At 38.4% G+C, this 27,197-nt stretch overlaps 1 protein-coding gene across 1 annotated transcript; it reads right to left on the bottom strand.

Annotated features, from left to right (window-relative positions):
* Positions 1 to 18,226: 18,226 nt before the first annotated feature.
* LOC109037324 (uncharacterized) lies at positions 18,227 to 26,917 on the bottom strand. Its single transcript, XM_019051923.2, has 3 exons — positions 26,218 to 26,917; positions 23,209 to 23,276; positions 18,227 to 20,241 (listed from the first exon to the last, which is right to left on the bottom strand). The coding sequence occupies exons 1-3, from the start codon at positions 26,257 to 26,259 to the stop codon at positions 19,029 to 19,031; spliced, it is 1,323 nt and encodes a 440-aa protein (XP_018907468.2). The 5' UTR covers positions 26,260 to 26,917; the 3' UTR covers positions 18,227 to 19,028.
* Positions 26,918 to 27,197: the final 280 nt, after the last annotated feature.

The following is a 27,197-nucleotide window of genomic DNA, read 5'->3' as shown; positions in this document are numbered from 1 at the left end:
CGTTTCTTCTTCTTCTTCCCTGTTTTTGGCACGCAATTGATGATGTGGAGCATCTCAGATAATGAAAAAAAAATGACTGAGTGTGCATCCAGTCGGAGCAATAGCGGTTTAAAATAACCCAGGTAAGCGTGCACGAAATGACCCGGCTAGGGGCACGTAAAATGTGTTGATATCTTGGTGTAAATTGAGCAAAATGTCCTGTTAAATCAACGAGACTCATGTTGAATACGCAACGACAGAGATTTCTCGTTGATTATATGAACGTTCTGAATGTTTAGGCTGTTGCCAAATTTAAAAAAAAGCTTTGACACACTTTAGCAAAACTATTTCCAGTCAAACTTTGTAAATATAAAACTCAAAAAATCTAGCCAGCGCCGGAGTACATAGAGTCGTAATGTAAATAGAAAAGCTGGCGCCTCTTTTAAGCATTTTTCAGGTTTCCAAATTCCGTGACTCCAGTGTCCAGCCGAGTCACTATTTCAATATATAATCGGTTGTTTTCGATATACGTGTACCCTGCGGGCCATAGGCCAGTCGATGTAAACAAAGTGGTTATGAATTATTACGTAATATACATCGCCATTTCGGATCGAAAATGTATCGAAAAGGTGACCAAATCTCGGCGCACAGCGGGCTCGGAACTCGTCGATCGAAAAATGGCCACAGCACTCTTCATTATATTACGACTCTGTGTACTCTATGGTGCCCAATCAAAAATGGTAACATGCAAACCTCATCATTGATGTCCCAAAACTTTGCATGTTAAGATAGGATTTTTTATTTCATTAGGTTCGAATTCGAAATAGAAGGGAAGACTAAAAAAACTAAAATAACTAAAGGTAAAATTGTCCAAAAGGACTCCACAACTTGATTATCTAAATCATATCGTTTAATCAAAGACTCAAATGTCAAATGGCGAATGTCGAAACTTGAATTATTGATGATTAACTTGACGATAAAGGCCTGAAGTAGGCTTACATGATAGGTATATCAAAACCATGCATGTACCTGACTTGTTTAAAAAATAGGGAAAACCAATTTTGAGTAGGAAAATATTACAGTCATCAATAATAACCAGTGGAACGTTACAGAATTAAGGAGCTGGTCATTGACTGCTTTGCGTATGAGTCTCCAGATTTCAACATGCTCAAAATATAATCGACTTGCATTCAGAACACGCAAGCCTCTACTTGCCAAAGCTTGAGCAGATGATGCAAATTCTCGGAAAAAGAGGCAGCGCGTGCTTCATAGACTCATGGCCAGGCTTACGTATTTTTCAGTTCTAGAATAAAATCAGGGAGGGCAGGACAGTAAGAGGAAAGGTTCTCTATGCACAGGAAATTTAAAGATTGAAATGTCTCCTTCGCTTATACTCGTAACTGCGCGGCCGGAGAATGGCACAATCAAGCGGAAATTACCTACTATATGTTTTATCTTGAAAAATTATTCTACTTTTTTAGAGGAACCGAATTATACAAAAACGAAGACAAAAATTGGAATATTGGTTTGTAAAAACGTTGGTTGGTTTGGTTTGTAAAAACGAGGATACATAAGGAACTAATCCACGAGATGCCATAAAATCGTGGTTTCTTGGCAGTCTCCATTATCAACATCATTTTTATTTTGTCGCCTTTAGTATATATTTAATGATAAGTTACAAGTGGTTTAGTTCATTATTTTTGTGGCGCTGGAGGACAGTACATTCCATTGCGAAATCTGGACATGTAGTACCAGGGCCGGATTTAGGGGGTGGCCACATGGGCCGCGGCCCATGGCGGCAAATTTTGCAATTTTTTTTAATGTAGGTATAAAAAAATCGGATTCAAAAAAAAAAAAATACAAATAGAAAAGGTACCAATATCTCTCATTTCCTGAGAGTATAGTAATTTCTAATTTTGTCGTCTTCCGGTGATACAAGAGACAGCACCTTTAATTAGTCGAGTTGAGAGAGAAACCAAACACTCAATTTGGCATGGAGCGGCGCTCGGCGCAGAGGGCATTGATGACGAGGACTTGAGATGAAAAAGAGAAGCCCTTGGCGCGGCGGTCGGCATGTAACACATATTAGCGCCTACAAGAGTGCATGAATACTACACGCATTGCGTCAGACACAGAGCGGTCAGCTTGCAGCGGTCGGTGTGAAACGCATAGCGCCTACAAGACTGCGGGAATACTTCACGCATTGCGCCAAATACAGTGCGGTCAGCGCGGCGCGGCGGCGGAAGTTAAAATTATTAAACCACATTTATGTGTGTTATCTCATAATTTTTTTCGTTCATTACTAGTAAATGGAAGACCTTGTCCACGCAGAGAAAGGTTTACGGGACTTAATTTTTGCGCAAAGTTCCTCAAACTTTTGATAGTAGTGTTAACAGGGCTTTCGCAAAAAATGTGTCCAACACAAGTAAACGCGTCTTATGCACCCGACCCCCTCCGGCACGTTCACTTGATGGTTTTTATTGAAGTTTCAGAACGAATGAGAAGGAGCCAGCAAAATACAGGCGGCCCATGGGCGGAAAGTACGTAAATCCGGCCCTGTGTGGTACTGTTAAATACAAAAATTAGATTTTTGGGTAACTCTTTGGAAACGACATGTTTGTGCCACAAACTGCAGGCTATTCCGGACTAATTCGCCTTGAAATTGGGCGTTTGTTGTTCGAAAATGTCGAAAATACTACCTCGTATTTTGATACCAATATAACTCAATTTCTTTTTAAGTAAGTTTTCTCACTCACAATTGGCCACATATCGACTGAGAAACTGCAAAAATAGTTTATTTTATTTGTGGTGTCTTAAAATCTTTGCCCCTATTTCATCTCATCGATGGAGAACAAGCTAAACAAGTTTGCTTGTAATTTTCACAGAATATTCTCACGTAAAAAATAAAAATCAGCGAAGTGTTTTCAAGAAACAAAAGAACATACAAACATACCCCCAGGTATACGAATACAATAGGAAGAGATTAAAACATGAGTAAATAAGGTTAAACAATTAAAAACGCTGGAAAGTTTGAACATTTCCCACTCAATATTTCATTAATTATTCTTTTTTTTTGCAGCTGAAAATGATCCAGTGAAGGTTCAAAACGCTCTGCCTTTTTAGTTTTTTTAAATGTTTCAGCCTAGTTTTCCCATGTTTTAACCTCCTCCTATTCTTTTCAAGGAATAAAGTTAAGTATTTTTCCATTCAGAATATACTGCGACAGACAGTGTCGTACATTCCATGCTGAGGAAAAACGTCGTATGAACAATCAAGAGTTGCCAAATTTCCTCCAAAAATGTTTATTTTTTAGGAGAGTTGTGAATATTTCCTTTTAAGATTTTCAGGTAATTCAGACCTGGCTGCAAATGAAATTTTCTGAAAAATAGGAGGGAAAATCTTCACAGATTTCCCTGTAAATTCGTATTTTATACAATGAAATTTGGCAACGTCCGAAGGCTCATACGGCCTTCTTCCTTACCACGGCAGCGTAGACCGAGGAACTCATCTATGCAGTTTCATCGCCGATTCACTTTAAAAAAAATGAAGGAATAAAACCCGTAGGATGCAACGAACAGGCGCGGAATGTGGGCCGATCTTATCTGCGATTTTCGTACAAAGAAAAAATGTTGAGAGGATTCTGCGTAGGTCATCCGACCGAATAAAACTTTCTCTCGGTTTAAGATCTTCCATAAATCGGGTCGCATCTTTTCATCTCTGATTGACCGTTTACGTAAAGCTAGTTGAGTTAATGCCGTGCTGCTTCCCGAATAACTTTGTCTCAATTAGATTCGGCCCGGTGCAGCGCGCGCCGCGCCGCTCGAACGTCTGCTTAAGTGTGTTGTAATAAATTAAATATGGATATACTTATTCTCATGTGTCTCGACAGGCATTCGCAGGGTTCCTCCTCTCAACCTGTCTGCAGCTGCGGCTGATTCTCATGCCGGTAACTTCTTCCGTCAGAACAACTACCGCGTCATGTTACATCTTTGGCTTTGGGAAGCTCTACTTCTATTGACTGGTAAAAAGGATGTCCTAGGGTATAACAGCCAAAATGCATGAGAGTCTTCTAAGGGCCAAATGAGGGGCTTGGAGGACAAGACGCATAAGTGCAGTTTTTGACATCTCGCAGAATACATGTTAGAAGTTTCGAAATTACATGGATCCTTATGGCGGAAAGAAAGTTCAAACTGACTTTTTGATGCTTTAAATGGGAATTTGGGAGAAATTTTTTCACTGCAGAACACGCATTAAGACTAGTTTTACTTAAAATTATTAATATCTCAATTTTTTCAAAAACCGCACCTATGCGCCATGTCCTCCAAGCCCCTCAAATATGTATAATGGACTGGTCCTGTTTAAAGATTTTTTAAAAAAGATTCCCATGTCGGAGCTATGGTGCTCAAAAATTTGGGGAAACCGTCTTTTTTTATAAATTTTGAAGACACTCATGAGCCAAAACTAATGGAAAATTACTTAATCTGATACAGTCAAACACTAAATTCACTATGGTCTCTAAAATATCAAAATCTCAAGTTAAAATGGGATTCAAGGAAGTTTCAGAGAGTCCTGAGTTTTTGAGAGTAAATAAAACTTTGTTGTTTGACAAAACATTTCTCATAGATTCGGGTACGAAGTAATTAAATAATACTAGTGACCATTTATTGAGGCTTTTTTGAAAGTTCAATTCAATTGAGGACTTTTTCAATAATAGAGCATATAAGATTTGCAATGCTGATAGTGTTCGCGGCAAATGAAATGTATTCAGAGTTGACTGACTTACTTTCTTGCAAAAAGGAGGAAAACCTCTGAGCAGATTTACTGAAAAATGCATAGCAAAGTCTATCTTAATGCATGAGTTTTACTAACATCACTGCTGAGAAAGACCATGTGTGCGAGTGAAACAGAGTACCATGTTTACGCCAACCTGGAGACTTTAACGCATTTGTAGAAAAAAAGCCGATGCACCGAGACCAAAAAATACTGAGCACACGTTTAATATGCCATGTAGCGCTGATAACTGAATCGTATTTTGATGTTTAATTCTTTTAGATTAGCTAAAAATAACAAAGTCTGTCCAAACAGCAACTTTCAGCGTTCAATATTAACCGAGATATCGCCCTTTTGGAAAATCGGGTTTTTGACGTCATCCACCGCGGTTGTACTGAGCATAAAATGGTATGTACATACCATCGCGGTGGATGACGTCATAAATTTAGTTTTTCAAAGCGCGATATCACGGTCAATATCCAACGTAGAAAGTTGCTGTTTGGGCAGATCTTATTATTTTTAGCTAATCTACAAGAATCGAGCATCAAAACACGATTCCGTGTTCAGCGCAACTGACCCATTGATCTCCTTAATACGTTTCTCTCACTATTTTGACTCCATCTCATTCATTTTGATGGTAACATGCGGGGCTTCTGTGCACAAATAGTTACATGGTGCCACATATAACAAGGTAGAATTTTTTAACTTTAGACTTGTTTCCCTCGCAGAGTCGTAAAATTTTTACTCAATACCCTTATGCACAAAGCCATTAAACTAACTTTTAATCTGGCAAACATACATATGTTCTTATAATTTTGATTTATAACGGATAGAACCTAACAAGTGACCAAAAAACGGAACCTGACATCATCAATTATATCGCCTGGTTGCATCTGTTTAAAAAGGTGTCAGAACATAGAAGGAGGGATCAAATCGGTAAATCATGCTTTAATAATCGCCCGCTCGGGTCCAGCCGGATACAAACTTCGAATTTTTTATATAATTGACAAGCATTCTCTCGGGAGACTGAAAAAGGTTTTTTTATAGCCCGCATCCGATATGTATTCATATTATTTGTCGAATGCCAACTGGCGACGCCCTGGGACGTCGGCGGCGACCAAAAGGGCACGGGCAGAAATACTGCCGTGCTAAGGAAGAACGCCGTATGAGCCTTCAGGCGTTGCCAAATTTCATTCGATAAAAACCGAATTTACTGGGAAAATTTTGGATATTTTTTACCAACATTTTCAGACAATTTTGTACACAATTTACTCTAAAATATCTGAAAATTTCAAAGAAAAATGTGCATGAATTTCGTCAAAAATACATGTTTTATCGAAGGAAATTTGGCAACTCTCGAATGTTCATACGGACGTTCTTCCTTAGCACGGCAGAATAAGCGGGGGCACGAGAGAGAGAGTCGCGGGGACACTCTTCGCTTTTCGGAGGAATTCCTCGAATTCGGACAATCTTTTGTGACTCAGTAGGTTAGTCTGCACCGACGGCCACCCTGCTGGACCACTCGGCCACAGCTTATGCAAAAGTTTGACGTAATGGAACAGGAAGGATGCTCCGGTTATTGGTACCAGTTTCCGGTCGTGGATATATTCGGAGCCCCGATGCCAAGCTTGAGGTTTTCGCACGGGGGACACGATTAAAGCGTCACGGCTTGGCAACAATGCTTCGGAAATGGCCGAGGCGTTGAACTGGACCCGCTAATCTTCGAAGAAAGTTTCCTCCGGTGGAAATAATGTAATCCGAAATTATGAGTCGACCACGCGGTTGGCGTCACAAACCGTCATTCTCCCCACGAAGAAATAACGTAACTACATTCCAATGTTGCCAAATTGTTCCTTGTAAATTGATTCATTACGAAGAGAATCTTGGGCATTTTTGACTAAAAATTGCACTGATTTTTCTTCTAATCTTATGCAAAAACCAGGAAAATCTTGGACGTAAATTGCACAGGTACATTCTTGTTAAAAAACAGAATTTTTTAGTCAATTTGGCAACCGTGGAATGGAGTTACCTTCCTTCGTCCGTTAACGACGAGTTGTAGCATCGGGCGCAATTGGGTAAACTTACGATCTGTTAAGCAAGCTCTCGGCTCAACGTAACATTTGTTTGTATGCATTCGAGTTTCTTACGTGTTTTGGCAGTTCTCAGACCTTCATCACATCTCCCGCTAGACGCGCTTTTTCGGTGGGAATTCCGACTGAAATTGCTCCCGAAATTAGGAGTAGTTTCACGTAGCTGAACAAACTGCAGTGCTCGGATTGCACGCGTTCGGTAGTCCCAATTCTTTTGTGGACGTGGGAGGTCGTTCATCTTTCTGTAGAATATCGTAAATATAAAAAATTTAGGCCAATAGTCATTTTTGTTCTTTTTATTTATTTATTGAGGCCAACACACTGTTACAGCATGGTTACATTGGTCGGAATACTAATACTAACTTGCGATAACAATTTCTGGATAAGGAAATACCAGAAGGATATTGACGAGAAGTATGAAGTAAACATGTTTTAAGAAAGTAAATCTTAGAGGTACCATGTAGAAGCTCTTTCATTTCAGTAAGAAATACTTAAGATCTTCGAAAAATTTCTAGAACCAGGATAAACTATCAGTAACCAAAATTTCTTTCAATGTGGCAAGAATGATTTCATGTGCTCGTATCTTATTTTCAAGATTTTATTCATAAGAAATTATTATAGAGATACTTATAATCAAGAAGCATCGGAACATGAGTTAATGTGTCAAAAACTGATTTGCACTCAGATGTACTTGCCCGATCATGATAAATTTAATGAAGATGAAAGTAGGAGACAATTTGACAGTATCTTGATTGAGGTAAATTAAAGTTTCTAAGAATAATAATCAAAATTTTTGCGGAAATTTTCAAAGTATATTTACTTGCAAGAGTAGAGAAAACCGACAAATTTTCTCAAAGCAACGTTTACTAGTCCTCATTCAAAACATTCAATATCAGCGTAAATGAGAAACATTGCAAACCAATGTGCGTACTTTTCGCTAATGTCGCTATTAATAAGTGGTCTGATAAAACTATTTGCAACTGTGTAATGCTTTCCAAACCTCATATTTTTACCTATTTTTCCTATTTTCTCTATATTCCATCACTACTACTACTACTACTTAGTTTCATATATTCCTTTTTCAGGAAAAGTGGATACGTGCCTTTTTCATTCTAATTTTTCTTCACCATCAAAAATCCATCGAAAATTTTGCCCTTTCGATCCCTCCTTTTCAATCTCAAAGGCAAAATTTTCTGTCAAAAATTTAGGACATTTTTATAAAACGAACTGAAATAGAAAACATGAATTTACTCAAAGGTTTAGTTACAATTTTACAATTTTCTTTCTTCCTCATTAACTACGGTAAAGAAAAAAAAAAAGAAAAAAAAATTATCCTGAAGTTTAAACCCCTAAAATAAATTCATGTTATATCAATTTCTTTACATTCCTTTGGACACGGCTTAAAATGTAACCTTCATTGGTGCTATATCTCATTGTCGTTCAAAGTTTGTTTTCTGCCCTAATCACCCTGTATGCTTCAAATACGATTGTAGAGTTCACTTTATTATCGGTATCCCCTAATTTTCGTATTGGTTAAACGAGAAACAAGTAGATAATCAACCTCAATTATACCGCAAAACTCATCCCTCTCCTTACAAAGCTCTCTGAACGTTATGAGCAGTTAAACTACATTTGCTATCTATTTATGTGAGCGCATTTTCATCCACGAATATGAACATCTGCAATTTGTCTGGAGGAAAGATTAAATGCTATTTATCACAGACTGACCTCATACAGATGCACATACCTTCAAATCAAATCCATTTGCCTAAACCAGAGTCATTGGCCGGTCAGGCATTGGGTAAACCGTTTGCGATAAAAAAAATTAATTACCGGAAGAGTGAGCATACAGCTTTTGTTCATTTTTTGTGAGAAAAAATATCCCTCGAATAAGTTGCACGAAATTGCTTGAGGCTTGAAACAGTAATCCAGAAAGTAAATGACTAAATAACCTAAAAGAGGAAAGGAAGAAGAATTAATCTTGCAGGTATTTGAACTCATGCTCCTTTTTTGTGCATTAACTGGTTCTGAGTGAAATATAAACTTAAAAGGCCTCAAGTCTTTTTTACCTGGACTGCTTCTCAAATTACGTGTTGTATTTTCTTTGTATACGAGCCCGAATTGTATCTCTTCAACTATCTCTACATAAAATAGCAGCTACTAAATCAACGAAGTTAAAAGTAAATGTAAGAAAACATTTAAAACGGCTAAATGTATTGAGGGAAACATATTCTTCGAGCATTTGATGGGGGCTCCATGTTCATAAGGTATGTATGCTACTCGATTGCCCTTTTGAAAAGTCTTTCGAGATGAAATGTTTATTTTTATTTCTAAAAACACAGATAGCTCTCGAGTGTAACCATAAAAGTCAAGAAATTTAACTGTGATCCAACGGTTGCGTCTGTTTTCTTCTGATAAGATGAAATTTCGGACAAGAATGGTACAATGTTTTAGTGAAATACCACTTGTAAAACGATTTTATCATGGAATATACTTATTTGCCACAACAGAAATTGTTTTAAAAATAGGTTAGAAAAGAAATGAATGAGAAAGAGGCGCAATATAGAGCAGACAGCAGGGAATTTTGATTTTCTTGTGTTGTTTTTGGTACATTGTAGTCATCAGAGAGATCAGCAGTGAAGATCACCCTTAAACAAATTAGTAACATCGTGTGGTTATTGCCCTGACGCAACTTTGCTACATAAGCAGAGGTACTCACTTACCACAATAATTCAAGCAGCCGCCCATAAAACTCCTTCGTTAGGGAAGGTAGGCAAATCTAACAGACAGTAACCAGAAACTGCCTGCGCAGTAGATTGAAGGCTCTTCTTCCTCGTTTTATAACGATGACTCAATTCTTCAACAATTCGCGCTCCAGCCATCATAAAAAGTTTTTCCTAACATTTTTTGTAGACGTGATCAGTCAATAGACAAGGAATGATTTTTAGTAGCACGTCTGAAGTTTCCTCTTCAAATTTTGTGCAGAAAGCTATTTACGAATTGACTCCCAGAAATCAACTCAAAAGCGAGATTTTAATATGCAATGATTTGACGGAAAATTTCTTCTCCAAATAACGTCATTTGGACTACATTTTGCAATTAGGAACTATAAATTGTGCCTCAGTTTAAAACCATCGTATGTACCATTACTTTCTCTATCCAGAGAAGTGCTGTTACAGATGGGTCGGAAGTTATAGTTCCGAATTGCAAAATGAAGTCCATTTGAGGTTTTTAAGTTAACGTGCGTTAATTATAGATACTGATATCTTCTATAGAAGTTGATTACTGGATTTGTACGTTTGAATCAGATTGTATGCGTGACACCTTGAAAAGAAAATTCGTAACAGACAGTTGTTCTCCAATTTTAAAACCACTGTCTTGTAAAATAATGGGTATCTTGAAATACAGACTTTGAATTTGTGCTGATGTTTCAAAAACAACGCGGATTCAAGTTTGAAGCAAATCTGTTTGTAGATTGGCAAAATACTTTCCTTGACTATTTTGTACTTAAACTAGTCTCCATCTTGAAGTGGTGATCCTAACTTAGCGTCCATTTTGTTTTCTATTTTTTTAATGCTCTTATTAAACAATGTATCACAAATCGGGTTGCCATATTTGAAAAGTTCAGGGAATCCAAAAGTAGTCCCATTTGACTCCCTATATCGACGGTGAAATTACCAAACCACGTATCTCGTTTGCGGTGTTTAAAAATCTACGCTCACATTTTATTTTTTTGAAATAGACCAAATCAATATCATTCCTTGAAATTTTCACAGAATTTTCTTCGCACGAAGAGGAAAAATCACAGAAATTCTCAAGACTGGACATTACGTAGTTTTTCATTTAAAAAATAAAGTATGACAGGAAGTCTGCGACGTCGCAAACCGAGATACGTGGTTTGGTAGTTTCACCATCGATATGTTTCAAATCGATTTGTCTATTGGCAATCTCCTCAGTGACCTTCATTAACAAACACTGACGTGCTAAGTAAGAACGCCGTATGAACATTCGAGAGTTGCCAAATATCCTTGGATAAAGCGTGTATTTTTTGGGAAAATTATGCATATTATTTGTTGAAATGTTCAGATATTTTAGATCAAACCGCGAACAAAATTGTCCAGAAAATTTGAAGAAAAACATTCAGAGTCTTCCCAGGGAATTCGTTTGTTACTGCGAAGGAAATGTGGCAACGGTTGAAAGCTCATACGGCGTTTTTCCGTAGCTCGGCAGACTTCCGAGAGGTATTCTCCTTGTATTTAGAAGGACTTAGGGGAAGGAAATGACCTCAGAAGCCTTGGGAGATGCAGATTTGTTTGTGTACACGGTCAGCGGACTGATTATTGAAATTGATAGACAAAGCTATAGATAAAGGAGACAAAAGAGATATGAAGAGATCCTATTGGTGGAAGCGGGTGGTTGCAATGGTCAAAAAAGGTAGATAATAGACTAACTAACAGCAACGAGCGAGAGACCCGACCGTTAGTCTATCATTTTCTCCCTTTGTCTATAGGAGCCACCCATTTCAAGCAAATATAGGATCGCTCCGTTCTCCCTACGTCTTCTTTGTATATAGCTTTGTCCATCAATTTCAGTAATCAGTCCGCAGGTCACCAATGCCGACAACCCATCCGGAGTAATCTTTCCTCTTCTGAAAAGTAAGGTGCAAAGCTTTCCGGTCCTACCTGTCCCACAACTTCGACCTCCGGAATGTAAACACACCTTTTTCCTCGATCTAAAACTTATTGCAAGTTGCTGCGTGAGCCTTTTCCGATACTGTTATTTTCTTAGAAATTGAAGCCTTGAATTACTTTTTAAAATAATTTTGTCATTGTCAGCATAAGAAGCGCACTAAACGTATAAGTAGCCGCCCAGTAACCGCTGAGCTGCGCACTGCTGTGGCTGCGTGTAGCGTAGAGAGCTGGTATGAAGCCTGAAAACGGCTGGTTAGGCAACACAAGTTGCATGAACGCGCTCTTAGTCGTGATGCAGGCTAGGCACTTTAACGACTTGGGAGAATATATTTTGAGGTGAAGACGAGATAGCAATGAATCTACCCATTTTTGAGGAGAGGGTGGCAGTCCTACTAAGTCTAAATAAGACTTATGCGGATACTTTTTTGCCAAAAAATCAGCGTAAATTATGATGCATTCGCTTATGGTATCATGCAACACACTGAGAAAAAACTATGGTTTATAAACCTATTAGAGGTAAATATGGAACACCTATAATAGTCGTAAATAAACTAATGATTCTCGGTCTGTGAACCATACTAAGGTCTCTGTACCTAATTAAGGTACCCCGTACCATAACTAAGGTATATGTGCTATTATTATATGTAGAGGTACTACTATTAGTGGTGTTCCATATTTACCTCTAATAGGTTTATAAGCCATAGTTTTTTCTCAGTGCAGTTTAAAATGTTTCTGACTTTAAAGTTTGTGGTAGTTTACAAGGGATATTCAGATGCATTGCTCACCAAAAATTTTTTGCTCTTTTTTAATTACGAAGAGGGACTTTTTGCGCCGACCGCTTGATTACACAGCATTTTCGTTATATTTAATGCTTTTCAACATGCAAAAAAAATTAAACATCACTCTTTTGCCCCCCTTGCCTTGATTATTTTCATTTTCAGTCATACTTTCCTCTTTTGAAGTTAATTTATCTTCGTAAAGCCTATTAATATGCTTCAATAAGTCCTATTTTTAGGTAACTGTGATCCATCATTCGATCATCCATCATTCATTCGATCCATCATTCTTCTAGTGCTATATTTTCTTTCAATCACACGGCATTCATATCATTAGTATCTGCACTTACCGATGCCGTTTACTTTATTGAAAATAAAAAAAATTTGTCAAATTACACAAGGATACATCAAAACTTAACCGAACGATTTATGTTTTCTGCATCTACTTTTCCCTCTGCCTTTGTTGACCACGTGTGACTGGTGAAAAACTGGAATCTTTTGCTACTTATCCCTTCCTAGGCTGGGATAGTAGTTTGTCGCTCTTATGATGTAAGGACACACCTCTATATTCACAAGAACCACGAAAATAATATAGATTTACACGGAGCTTAGAACCCTTAAGGCAATTGAGATACCCCACGTTAGAGGAGTGACGAGCTGTTCTGCCGTGATACGGAAGAACGCCGTATGAACTTTCAGGCGTTGCCAAATTTCCTTTGATAAAATTCGAATTTCTTGGTAAACTTATGAGTATTTTTCCTCAAATTTTTCAGATAAGTTTGCTCGCTATTCCACCGAAAAGTCCTGAAAATTTCAAGGGGAAATATTCATAACTTTCCTCAAAAATGAAAATTTTATCGAATAAAATTTGGCAACTCTCGAATGTTTATACGGCGTTCTTCCTCAGTATAGCAGTGTTGTTATATGATTTTCTTCCCCATGAAAAAAGGATCATCTCCAAAAATGAGCAGGAAATTACTGCACCGGGAAGTATATATGTGTGTATGCAGAGACAACATAAATCCGCAGAATGTTCTTATCAACTTACGCCTTTCATCTCTAGTTGGACTTTCTTGCAGCCGCCTACGTGGATTACCTTCTCTATGCTGCAGCGCATATTGCAGACGCTGCGCTGTTGATCCTGCAGTCACTGACAAACCCCCATTCAATCGCTGAATATCCGCGATTGTTGATGTTTATCTATGCTAATTATTGGCTTCCCATTTGGTGCTGATCCACCTGCCGACAATTATCCTCTACTCGGTGCAATCTCCGAACAATGGCGTTTCACTTTCTTTCCGATATCCTCAAGTTAGCAGCTTGTAATTAGCGCTCCCCTCTCCCTCGCCCGGTGGCCGTCCATCGTCGTCTACCAATGTCGCACTGCCAACCTAAGCGAAAACGCCGTATGAGGCATCCAGTCATTGCCAAATTACCTCAGATAAAACATCAATATTAAGATAAAAACACAATAAAATACAAAAAAGATGATAAACATCGTCAAGAATAGAGGTGAACTATGCAACTTTAGAGCTAACATAGATGGATTGAGCGCATCCTATCACCAGTTTTTCTGTGGTAGAGAAGAGCCTCTATAAATACTCCTGGGTGTGGAGGTTGGCCTATTATCAAGGAGGTGATAGTACCCCTCTGTCCATCTTTGCTCTGTTTTTCAGTTGACACTGATTCCTACCTTGGTCAGTTGCATGCTCATTTTATCGTTTTAATTTTTACATTTTTAGCTTCTGTTCCAGTTGAGAATGGAGATGTAATTGGCTCGAAACGTCCTGGTTTGTTTTATGTCTCCTTAGCCCTGTATACAAATTTGTTTTTTGTAATTTATTGTGTTTTTATTGTTGTCTGCATTAGAGCTATTGAGTCTCATCAATCTCTTACTAAGATACATTTGCAAATATTTTTATTCCAAACTATCAGAGAGTTGAGATTGCAATCTGATCTATATCTGAAAATTTGAGGAAAAAATACCCATAGCTCTCCTTTGGATTAAACATTTTATCGGGGGAAATTTGGCAACGTCTGCCAACGTCTGCTTACCGATACTACGTTTTTCCGCAGCACGGCAGGTTGCCTCTCAACGGTTGCACTCGTTTGTCGATCGTATCGTTGCATGACATGAAGCTACGTATTAACTCTGCGCCAGACCCGGAAGAGATCAAGCATCTAAAAAATCAGGGACAGGAGGGAACTGTAATATCCGCACATGACTATGACGTGCATGGCAACATATTTTTCGTCTGCACTCCTCCCTGCCGTCAACCACTAGTTTTTTGGTCAACTTTTACTTCTTCTTTTTTCTACGTAAATAGCGACGAAAGTTTCAACCTTTCTCGGCTTTCTTTAACGCAATTCTTTCTTAGGTCTGGCTACGTTGGAAGGTCCAAGACAGAACATATCGACGGCGTAAGTCCATAATCACATATCTCCTTTACGGTGCACTGTAAAAAAATACGTTAGATTTAGAGTCCAGACTCTTAAAACCTTGACAAGAAAAAGTACTCTTGATTCAATCAGAATCTAGCTTAATTCAAGAACCAATCCTCTTAATTTAAGCGTATTTTGTTTTGATTCAAGCTAAAATACGATTGAATCAAGAGTATTTTTTCTTATCAATGTTTTCAAGAGTCTGGACTCTAGATCCAATGTGTTTTTTTTCCAGTGTGTCTAAAAATCTCCGCCTCTATGTTATTTTTATAAAGGAGAGTAAATTGACATCATTCCTTGAAGTTAATGTAGAATTTTCTTCGCACAGACGAAAAATCACGGCAAAAATTTATAATTGCCGTTGAGTAGCTTTCCGTTAAAAAAATATAGTATGACAGGAAGTCTGCGACGTCGCAAACCGAGTTATGTGATTGCCGACTTACGCCGTCGATATTGTAGACTTCCAGCCATACTTCATTTTTTCCTCGGGAAACTGAGTCAACGTAATTTCTTGAAACTTTTCTTGGTTTTCCTTCTCTGATTGTAGAATATTCTGAATACATTTCAAGCTACAGACTTGACTTGTTCCTTTTCGAAAAAATAAACCAGGAACGGAGATTTTGGTTCACCGCGATGGAGATGTACGTGGTGTCGCACTTTAGCCATCGGTATCTACTTACTTATTTGTAATACAGCTTGTATCAGGATTAAACGTCCAGACTTCATGAGCATATTCTATAAGTCAAAATAATGAATTTTTTCTCTAATTAGTTATTTTCCAAAAATGTCACCAATTTTTGAGCTTCTCCAAGTTTAAGGGAAATTTTTCGCATGCGGCACTGAATTTATCCATGCCCCATAAAATGTTAAAATTTCAAGTTGACGGAAGATTTCAGGAGGTCTCTGTCATTTAAGGGTGAAATATTAGACCGCCTAAAATGTGTCTGTAACTTAATATCTTGATGTCCTCGAGGTTTTGGATGAATTCAACGCTAAAAATATGCAGCACTAGTAATAGTAAACAGCAATTTTTCAAGGGGTTTGGTCATGAACCCTAGGGAAATATCAGGAAAAACGACCGTTCCCCCAAGAATTTATAGGTTACTCGTAGCTCCGACTGAATCCGACTTTGGAATTTTTTTTTCTTTTAACTTCTTACTTTGATCCCTAAAACACGCCCCTGCTAATTATAAAAATTGACTAATTTCAAGTAATCAAAACTCCTAGATAATTTTATACTGCAGCCACACCATAATGTATTCGACTAAGGATGAAAAGCGTAACTTTACTAATTAGGGAGGGGAAAGGGGAGGCTCTCAACAGAAAAAGTAGTGAGGACGCACACTTTCATTGACGTGATGAATCCATGCATGAAGTCAAGCAACCGATACTCATTTCATCAATAAACGGTGCGTATGATGACTTGGTGCTCCAAGCGGCAAATGATGAGCACTGTATGGTTATTCAACTGTGTTGACAACAGGGAAAGCAGTCAAGGTTGGATTACTTATTCATTGCCTGCTCGATTAATTGGTATGGTGACGGCCTGTCGTCATCCTGCATCAGTTGCATAAGGTGCTCAAGACATCATAATGATTTCCACTCTGATAGTAAATTTGAGAAAGACATTTTTGCAGTATTGCGGCGTGATTTTGGGAGAGTAAAGGGTTAACATCACTGTAAGGAAACCCAATGAATATACCCGAAATCCAGAGGGCTCAAATCCCTTCCAGTTGGAAGATGCAGAATTGCAGAAGTACAATTTTACACAGTGAATTGTGAAAAGGGAAAGCTCTGAGAGAGGTCACTTTGGAATAACAATTTCTGCCTCGTGCAGCGTGGAAAGGACTTAATTTAAGAAGTTAATAGATTTCTGGTCAGATAATATCGAGGAAATCGACAGACATGAATATTTACATATACGCTTTATTCTTTAAAGTAACTCAAAGTTGATAACCCAATCGGAAATTTGACCTTGGTACAAGCTTAGTATGACATTTTTTCACATTTGAATAGAGTTGCCAAGCTTATCTTGCTAATGTTCCCACAATGTTAGCAGGACATTTATTTTACCTCTGGGACAAGCTTGAGCCCAAAGATTGTGCCAAGGTTAGGTTAGTAAGACTGCTCCAAGTCTATCCTGACAATATTGCCACAATATTGGTGGGACATTATTTTACTTCCGAGACAAACTTGGATATTCAATATTGGGACAATGTTATGTTAATAATATTGCTCCAAGCTTGTTCAGTGGATATTGTGATCATGATGATGCCATAGACTTGATGTTTAAATATTGCCATAGTATTGGCAGGATATTTATTTTACCTCTGAGACAAGCCTGGATTTCCAATCCTACCTCTAAGGCAAGGTATGCGATAGAACGCCGTATTACCTGCCGTCCTCGCGGAAAAAATTTCTTAGCGTCGCAAAGCCTAGTGTAGGCATGCGGAACATTGGAGTGCCGAGGAACCTTCCTAAGTCAGCTACTTTCTTGGCTGCTTGTACTGGCTGAAATATTCAACATGGATCCCACTTGTAACGGGCACTGCCCAGGCGAAACGAGAACCAGCCCCATTGACGGGGCGGCCGCGCGCAGACCGTTGCCAAAAAGCTCCATTTGAGCCCTTGGCCTAAGAATATCGGTAAGATGGGTTAGACGCCTATGGATCATGTGCCTATTACGTCAAAAAGCGAAAGGTCGCAGTTTTTGCCCTTTAATTTGCCCTTAAAGGGACCGCAACGGCAGATCCGCGGCGAGCGCGCCCTGGTGGCGGAAATAGCAAACGCGGTCGAATTGTGCTCGCCGCGCACAATATTGTGTTAATCTTATGACAATATTAGAAACAGGAAGCCTAAAATGTTTATTTTCTTAATCTTGTGACAATGTTAAAGTGCGAATATTACCACAATGTTGTAAAAATAATGTTAGCATAATATCAATTCAGCAGTTTTAGATATCCAATATTGTGTCAATATTATGACGATATTACGAACAGAAGCCTGTTATGTTTGTTGTTCTAACGTTGATTGAATGTTAACATAATAACAATACCGCAGTATCACAGAGATAACATCGTCTCGATATTATTTTAGCAATTTTGTTTTCCTAATATTGTGTCAATATTGTGTCAATATTATAAGCAGAGGCCTATGTTCAGTATTTTTTTTAATAATGTGCCAATGTTAAAACTAACATATTACTGCAATATTGAAAACATATACTCTACGACAGTATTAGTTTACCAATATTGTATAACCAATATTGTGACAACATTGTCACAATCTTGGAATCACCGAGCACCACCTGACGTTGGATTTCTAAGGTTGCTAATATTGGTGCAATATTAAAATACTAAGGTTATACATCCAGTATTGATGGTATATTGTACCAAGATTCTCAGGCCAACCTTACTGTTGAAATGTGCTCACAATCTCGCTAAGGTTGCCACAATATTATTCCGATCTGCCCAAGGTCAAATTTCCGATTGGGAACTTACAGGAAATTCTTACTCTAAAATCGGTAGAAAAATCAGGTTCATTTAACAGCACAATTAACAACGGAACAATAAATGATTAGGTAAAATGAAACAAAAAATCTGAGAGATCCTTACTATTTGCCGCTAAACGTTTTGAAGAATTATGCTTCGGTGAGAAAAAGCCAAATTTCAACAGAAGAGCTTAAAATAAAGCACCAAACTCTTCAAAAATTACTTAATTGATCATATATAATATTCGATATTAAAACAGCGTCAATCAGTGGCTAGGCGTGAATGATCGATTATAGCTATTTCCCTATTTGAAACCATGGTAAAAGATCGATTATTAAGGTGTTCGATCCTTCTCCATAGGTTTAAATGGCATATCGATCGATGTATTGCAAAGCACGCCACGCCTCTGATCAGTGCCACGAATCAGAAGTAGTGTCTGGGGGGAAGGAACGCTGATTCGGCTCACAAGAATCCCTCTCTTTGGCTTTACTGCTATATAAAATATAAGGAACAACTGATTTTGCATAATTTGTTTTCAAAATATTTCAGATAAGGCACATACTTATTTTTGGATGCGGATTTTCTTTCTTTTTATTTTTGGATTCATATTTTTTTCGAAAAGAGCGGATTTAGTAGCTCTACGTCATTCGATGAATTGATGTTTCCAAACAAAACACTAACGTAACCTGAATCTTGAAGTGTCCATTCCTTTCATTAACTTTTCACTCGTGCTTTTGGAAAAAACCAATATATCGAATAACGAAATTGCTAAATCAGTCTAATATAATCTTAATGGTTAATTAAATATGCCGTAGGCGTGGTACTATTCAAATGCGAGTACCGCATTTGGTACGATGACGAATTCGGCCGAACTTTACTCGGATTATGAATATTCAAATCGTAGCTCGGCTTCCGTCTGCTCGACTCCGATACCTGGACATTCTGGTCCAGCAACGCTTTGATATTATGAGGATTCAATAAAAACGGCTCCTGCTCGTTCTGTATCCCGTGACCTTTCGGCGCAGAATAAGCATCGGCCTGTTCGTAATACGGCCTCGCGTAATTTTGATTGACGTAAGGCCTACTACTACTGGTAAAATACGGATCCTGGTCGTAATAAGGCTGCATTGTGCTCGACGGCGAGTAATTATTATGGTACACATTTTGACTCAATACAGGTTGTGGGGGTGGCTGTGGATTATTGTGCCCGGAGTAGGGCGAACTGTACAAAGAGGTCTGTTGTGTCTTGGGGTAATCATGTGGCTTGATACTACTACTGGCCATGTACATGTCCTCCTCGTAACTCGGTTGCTGAACGTATGAATGAGGCGGATATTGTGCAGTCTTAACACCCTGATTAGAGTAGTGGGATTGGAGAACGGGTTTCGGTTTGACCTCGGTGGATGATAGGGGAGGTTTTTTTACTTTCGGTTTTGTGACCTTTTTTTTGACCACTCTATAGGTAACGATGTGTTCTTTTGGGGGTTGGACGACGGGGGCTTTGAGCCGAGGGCCGGGCGGGGGGTTTTTGGGAGGGGCGACAGCGTGGGGCGTTATGTCACTCGGGGACCAGAGCTTCCAGTCGGAGGGGTCGTTGACGATCGGTGGAAGGGGTCGCTTCTTGCTCGGAAGGGGGTGAAGGTCGGCTTCTTCTTCCTCGAGGATTTTGGGGTATTTGACGGGGGCGACGGCTGCGGCGGAGGTCCCGGTGGCATCCCAGGTATCCGAGCTGATGCGCTCGCCGCTCACGTATCCTGTCGTCTTGATGAGCTCCGGGCTGGGCCAACCGGGGTGGCCGGGATGCCCGGGGTGTTTGACCGGGATCGGGATAGACGGGCGCTTATCGAGCCACTCATCTTTCTGAGTCGACTCCCAGCCCTCCTGCCAGACGTGTTTGTCCTCCTCGTGGTGACACTTCACCGGCACCGGTTTGTAGACGATCACCTTCTTCACATGGTGGTGGTGGATGTTGTTTATCTTGTTTGGAACGTGGATGACAACCCTGCGAGAAATCGGAAATAAACACACCGTATCATTGGAGAGTTCAGCCGCATCCATCAGTGATTCTCAAACGAGGGTCTACACTGGGGGAAAAAAAGTCGCTTGGATCCAGAGTCCAGACTCTTAAAAACATTGACAAGAAAAAATACTCTTGATTCAATCGGATTTTTGCCTGGATCAAGAACGAAGCCTCTTGATTTAAGAGGATTTCCTTTTGATTCGAGCAAAAATCCGATCGAATCAAGAATATTTTTTCTGTCATTGATTTCAAGAGTCTGGACTCTAGATCCAAGCCACTTTTTTTCCAGTGTAGTCAGAAACGGAATATTTTAAAGATTCCTTAAGGTAATTCGACGGACGCCATTTTTTGTGTCAGAGCGACGTGCGATTTATCGCATTGATTCGTTCCATAATTTCAGCTATTTTTCATTTTTTTCCGAATTTTGAGATCACACTTCTATTGTAATGAGACTGGGGAATTCATGTACCAATTCTGACGAATAAATTCAACATAATAAAGGCGTGGTTTTTTTTAGAGTAAAAAATCGCATTCGAGTGCAGATTCGATGTCAGTATGGAATGCGATATTTTTCCTCTAGAAAAACTCTGCCTTTATTACTTTGAATTGCTCGGTCAAATTCGGTACATAAATTCTTTAGTCTCGTGGCAACAGAAATGCGATCTCAAAATCCGAAAAAAATGACAAGTAGCTGAAATTATGGAACGAATCGATGGAATAAATCGCACATCGCTCTGACACAAAAAATGGCGTCCGTCGAATCACCTTAACGCCTTTTCTCCACGGTAGGTTTCATGGGATTTTTCCAAGTTCGAATCGCAGGAATGAAAATTCTGGGCTTCTTCCCCGTTAAACAGAGCAAAAACATTTGTTCTCCTTCTCTTTAAGTCACTTTAAGTTGGGAATCACTGACGAAAAAATAGTTACAAAGAAGGGTCAATGATACAGTGCACAGACCAGATCACATTCAATCCAGGTTATCTTCGTGAGGCTGTTTAACGATTAATACTTGATTTGGATGAGGCACTGCACAGTCAATTAAGATCTTCATCATTTTTTATGAGACTATTACTAAGATAAGTGATTTAGATATACCTTTATTAACTCTTAAGGCCCATTCATGCTTAGAGAAAAAAACAGTCCATTTATCATGTAAGAATATAAAGTTGTCATCGTTTTTAACACCCCTGAAATTTCTACCCCGGGTGGTCTCATCACATTATAGTCTTTTAAGACATTATAAGAAGGCTTCAAATCGAGGCAAAACCCTCTAACATTCAAATTTTACTTTTTTCTCTTTTTCTAAGATCCTACCATTGAGTGATAAATTTGATGAATTATATCAACCGTATATTTTAAAGCAAAACGTCGAGATATTTACAGTCGATCTCGATCATTTCATTTAAAGGTCCTCTAAACGTTTAGAATCCCATTATCTGTTAGGGAGGTCTCTATTTAGGGAAAAAAGCCTTAAAACTTGTTTGTGCTCAAAATTGACAAATTTCTCGGGAGAAAATTACTGAACCATCCATTACTAATAATTCTTGGATTGAAACAAAATTATAAAACTTTTCCGCACTCTTTTACATTCAGTGATTTTTAACCGGAACGTGTTTCATGGCTTAAAGCTTCATTTTCAGCTGTCTTCATCGAACTCCACTGAAAATGGAGCTTTAAGCTCCGAGACCAGTGGCGTGACGTGCTTTGCGATTTATGGATATTTCCGCATTCGAAGCTATGGTAAAGAATCGATTATTAAGATATTAGTTGCAAACAAAGTTGCAAAGTTGTTAGTTGTTAATTGATCTTTTTTTATAATTTTAAATGGTAGATCAATCGATATATTGCAAAGTACACCACGCCATTGTCCGAGACGCGTCTCGGTTAGAAACCGGCAAAAACAAGAGAGTGTTGGAAAGTTGTATTATATTGTTTCAACATATTTTTGTGCCTTACTCCGTCAAAGTTTTTCATTACCTCTGGGATCTGGGTTGTACATAATTGTACAGTTAATCCACAAAAATATCTTCTTTCGCAAGAGTAAACCAGTAAGTAAGTTTTTATTATTTTCCAAAGCATCTACCATGAGCCAACATTTTTTGTTTAAAAAATTCCAATTTTCACTGAATCCTCTGGCTCCGTTTTAAAACAAGCTGAATTTGTTGGTAGCTTGACTGTGAATCGTTTTAATTCAGTAATGAATGAGGCTTTTTAAAGAGGTGAGGTTGCAGGAAAATTTGAATAATTTGACAAATTCACGGTCAATTTTCTAAAATTTATGCTCTCTTGAATCTGAACAGCACGTCTAAGAAATAATTTTGTCGGCTTCCAAAATCGGCAATAGCACCAGAGAAAATTTGCTATTGACATACTCTCAAACTTTAAGGAACAGGGGAAACTGACCTTCATAATCATTGAGCCCTTGAGTCACCTCCTGACATTCATACCTTATTCCCTTATCTTTTGGTGCAGTGAATGCTACCTTCCTGAGATACAGAGCAGTGGGTGTATACGGGGGAATAATGTTTACTGTATTTGAACATGGCGATGAAAATCATCGTAGCAACAGTTAAGATTGAAGGGATTCGATCGTGAAAACACAATGCCGAGGTGTTAAGAAGATGCTTTTATTAATTAAAGCATATTTTATTATTGGCATTTTGTCTTCACAATCAAATCCCTTCAATGTTTACTGTAAGTCGTTGTATGTAAAATCGTGTTTTACTCGTTTTCGGGAACCAAAGTTTGAAAAAACAATGACACAATTTGAAATAACAAGGTGTGCAAAACGATAACAACTATGAGACTGGTCCTACAGACGCCATGCTATCGAGTCAATATCTTAACATCAACTTTTACTGAAATCCTGTTCTTCATGCGCGCTTTGCTTCTCTATATAGCAGTAATATTCATGATAGTATGTGCGTAAGTATTGAGAATTGTGGTTACCTTTTCTTTCCGTAAGCTTGCTCCAAAATCAGAAATGTTATCAGGAGAAATGTGACGTTCATTACCATCTGAAACAGAGTCGAAAGCTCGGATGAAACGTTATGCGAGTTATGAGCCGTGAACTAGGATCGGCTGTATGACCATCGAACAGAGCGTTAAGGCGTTAAGAAACTGTGGGGAGGGGGAGAGGAGGGCGCTACCATGATCATCGGCCTATACCGTTTTACTTTCTCGAGATGAACATGGATTAAGAGCATAATCTCACTCGCCACCCCCACTCCAAGTTTGCGACGCTCCTCCTATCACTTACTGAGCCTCCTACTTCATATCAGAGTAGAATAGCATCACGCTGAATAATTGAATCGGTCAGTTACAACAGGGCCCAAGCGCCAGATATAAAAGTACGAAAAAAGCAGTAGAAGCTGTATGAACCAACCCGTTTTAAATTGGAAATTAATTAATTCATCGCTTTAATATTTTAGAGCTCTGAGATGTATAAAACGTCAATTAACACGGTTAATATCATTTTTCTCTAATTCTCATTTTTGGCGCTTGAGCCCTGCTTTTGAAACTGACCAATTCAATTGGACCGCGTTTAGCAGAAAGGAACCTAGCCACATCAGCCACTGCCAAAACTGGGCAATTTAATTTTTTACAAGAGAAAATTTGAGCGGATTCCTTTGAAAATTTTGAGGATGTTACTTCGTGTTATGCAGAAAATTCACTGAAATTTGCACAAAAATCCGCTCGACTGATTTCATGCAAAAAATTAAATTGCCCGATTAAATTTGGCAATAGCTAGGTGTAGCTTGGTTTCTTTCTAGTGTTTTATGTAGAAAAAATGCACTTGTATAAAAAGAAGAGCGCTCTTCCTTCCCTTGCAAGTCGTATGGGTCTCTGTCTAACACATGCCAATGGACAAAGGCTACTCCACTTATGCCTATTTTAGAAACTCTCAGAGATACTTTTAAGTCTAATCAATTTTTAAATGGCTATGAAACACATAAATTTTTATTGTTTATCTCAAAGTCTTCATTCATAGATTTATAAAGATATAGGATCTCTAAGATGGACTAAACTACCAATGGCATTGTCAGAATGTAGCAAAGGTCGCCAGTAAATTCGAAAATGAAATTGTTGATTGTTAGAATTTGGAATAAAATTAGTTTGAGGTACAAAATTACACATGTTTCATAAAAATTTTAACTATTTCTGCACAGTTGAAAATTGAGTAATTTTTTTAATTTTCCTATTTTTACACGATTATATGAAACATTTTGTGCTGAGAGTCATCAATGCGTCATTTTTTCCCAGAATGCTACTTACTGCCCATATTCATCGGATGTTTCAATAATTTTGATCTCATGATTCAAAAAATATGTTGATCTTTTCATCTACATGCGATGATACCACAGCTACCACATGTGCAAACAAATTAAAAGGTCACAGAAAGGATGACATCGAAGACCAAAACTGATCCCAACCTGGATTTCTACTATCAGCGTTTTAAATAATAACACTTATATCAATAAGAAGATTTTGTTGTAGCTGCGGTTATCGAATCCCTGAAGTGATATATTATATTACATGGTTGTTTCATTTAATGTCATTTTTCGACCTGTGCACAAGTTCGTACCATGTAGTAATTTTTGGGCTTATTCCACTATGAGAAAGTATACCAATTAATTGCAGCCTATATTAGCATAGACTATGGTCAAAAACAGCAATAAACTCGACATGAAAATGAAAAATTACCAATTTTATTTTCATTTTAGCCCTCATGCTTACGGCAGTACACCTCACCGAAAAAATTTACTAATCGGCTAAAATCGCAGTTACTCTCAATGAATTTAGACCCATCACTGTCCAAAAACGTTGGCTCTTCAGGTATACAGGAGAGGACAGGGTGTTTAACGACACCCCTCATACCCTTCATTTATCTGAAACTGGGCTTAGTGAGTATTTGCATCAAGGATATTCTGAGATGTCCGAAGAATCGAGAGTAGAAGTTTCGATCGAGATCATCAAAAATTTGAAAGACTGTTTCGCGATTGGTGGATCATCTAGAGTAAGTTGCTTAAGACTGAAAACTTTCCGGCGGAAAAGTAGCTATTGATTGGCCATTAATGATGCATTTAAGGTCAAAATAAACGTTCTTCAGATGATTAGTGTTGAGGAAAAATTTTATACGAGAAGAAATATTAGAATAAAAGTTTGAAGAAAAAAGTTCAGCATTTATCTTTGATTCCTTTTCGAAAAATCTATTAATTTTTATTTGAAAATAAAAGGAAGTTGAAATTCTGATCAAAACTCTGAAGAAACACTGAAATAATATTTAAAAAATATACGCATTAAAAACCGCCTAAAATAAAGACAGACACAACTTGCAAAATGTTCAGACTTTATTTTTACGACTTGATTTGACATCCATAATGTGAGTGCTCAGTTGCACCGCTACTATAAGAATTGGGCAATAATCAAGGAAATAAATCTCTCGATTAGCCCTTCACGTATGTTTAGGATTATGAGTCCATCAAACTTATATAGAGAAAATCTTTTGAATTCGTAAAATACATCAAGAGAAAAATCTTGTAAGATTTGATCGCCCCTCGAAACTTTTGTCATGGAAACATGAAAAGTCTAGCAAACGAATCTCTACTCGGTAATGTAATTAATAATATCTCACTTCTTAACCAGGGACGTTTGGGTGGATTTATACTGAAGACGTCTGATTGTTGAGGATTTTTGGGGGGTTGATGGACATATTATAATTGTCGAGAAACAGAATTTTACGGATTTTTCCTTTGAATATCCCCCTTTCCTTCAAATATTGATACCGAAAATAAAATATTCACTGTAACATATGAGGTACCTCACACCCTAAGAATTAGTACCTATTCTTATAGGACCTCAACTCTGACGAATGTGCTGAGTCAATGACTGAAAAATTCCATGACCACATCAAAACAGAGGAACTTATCGGAATGATTGTGTAAAGATTTCACTTACCGACTTCAGCGTAATTCCATCACATCTCGCTGATTTAAACATAATACGAGCACATTTAAAATGAATCCAGCTCAAGCAAAAATCACCGTGGGACCCACATCAACAAGTAGATTTGGGTTGAAGCACTGTCCCTCCCTCAAGAGGGAGCATTCCGAAATCCTCGGTTCCAACGACTACGATACTGCAAAGACAAGGACAAGAAAAGCACACTTGAACATATTGGTCACCTCGCCGGCAAACACGAACCGCGTTAAGTGAACACGCAATGCTTGGAGGGATAGCATATATATCGCGCATTAAAATGAGCAACCATCGGAACATTTTGGCTTTTTCTCCCCTCTCTCGTTCGCATCTTCATTCTCTCTTTTCCACCTCTGCTTCGGGTAATTATCCGCTGCTTAGGCGTAAACATTGCGAAAGCATGAAAAAAGCACACAACTTTTACTCGCCCATCTGCCCCTCCGATGGCATTTTCAGAACCAATTACGTGTGGCTGAAGCTAAAAGTGAAAATGATTTACGCTGATTGTGTCGACGCTGCGTCCGATGCACGTATGAGTAATTTCCACGCATGAGACGCACCTAAACGGCCATCGTCGTCCGTCTCGAGCGTGCATCTCATCTGAAAGATCCCGATCATATCGAGGAGATGTATATAATAATATACAATCTAACTCGCAAGCGCACTCACAATGAACACATTCAAGAAGTCATTGTTAAGTTTTTCTCCCTCAGTCTCGTCACCGGTTGTGCGGCACTGTTCCGCGTTTCATTCTTCACCGCATCGATATTCTCAAATCGATGGCAAAAAAACAAATTTAAAGGGGCCCTACGTAGAATTAATATCAAAGGTACGGTATGAGAACAAGCAGAGACAAGAGACCCCACACTAGTCTCTTGGTGACTTGTGGAAACTTTTATTCTCGGGAATTCAACACTTTGTGATGGACTTTCCGAACTATGGGGGAGAAACAGTCATCA

This window comes from Bemisia tabaci, chromosome 5, assembly GCF_918797505.1.
Source record: "Bemisia tabaci chromosome 5, PGI_BMITA_v3".
Classification (NCBI taxonomy): domain Eukaryota; kingdom Metazoa; phylum Arthropoda; class Insecta; order Hemiptera; family Aleyrodidae; genus Bemisia; species Bemisia tabaci.
Note: the sequence above shows the minus strand (reverse complement) of the source record. Positions and strands in the feature narration are given on the sequence as shown.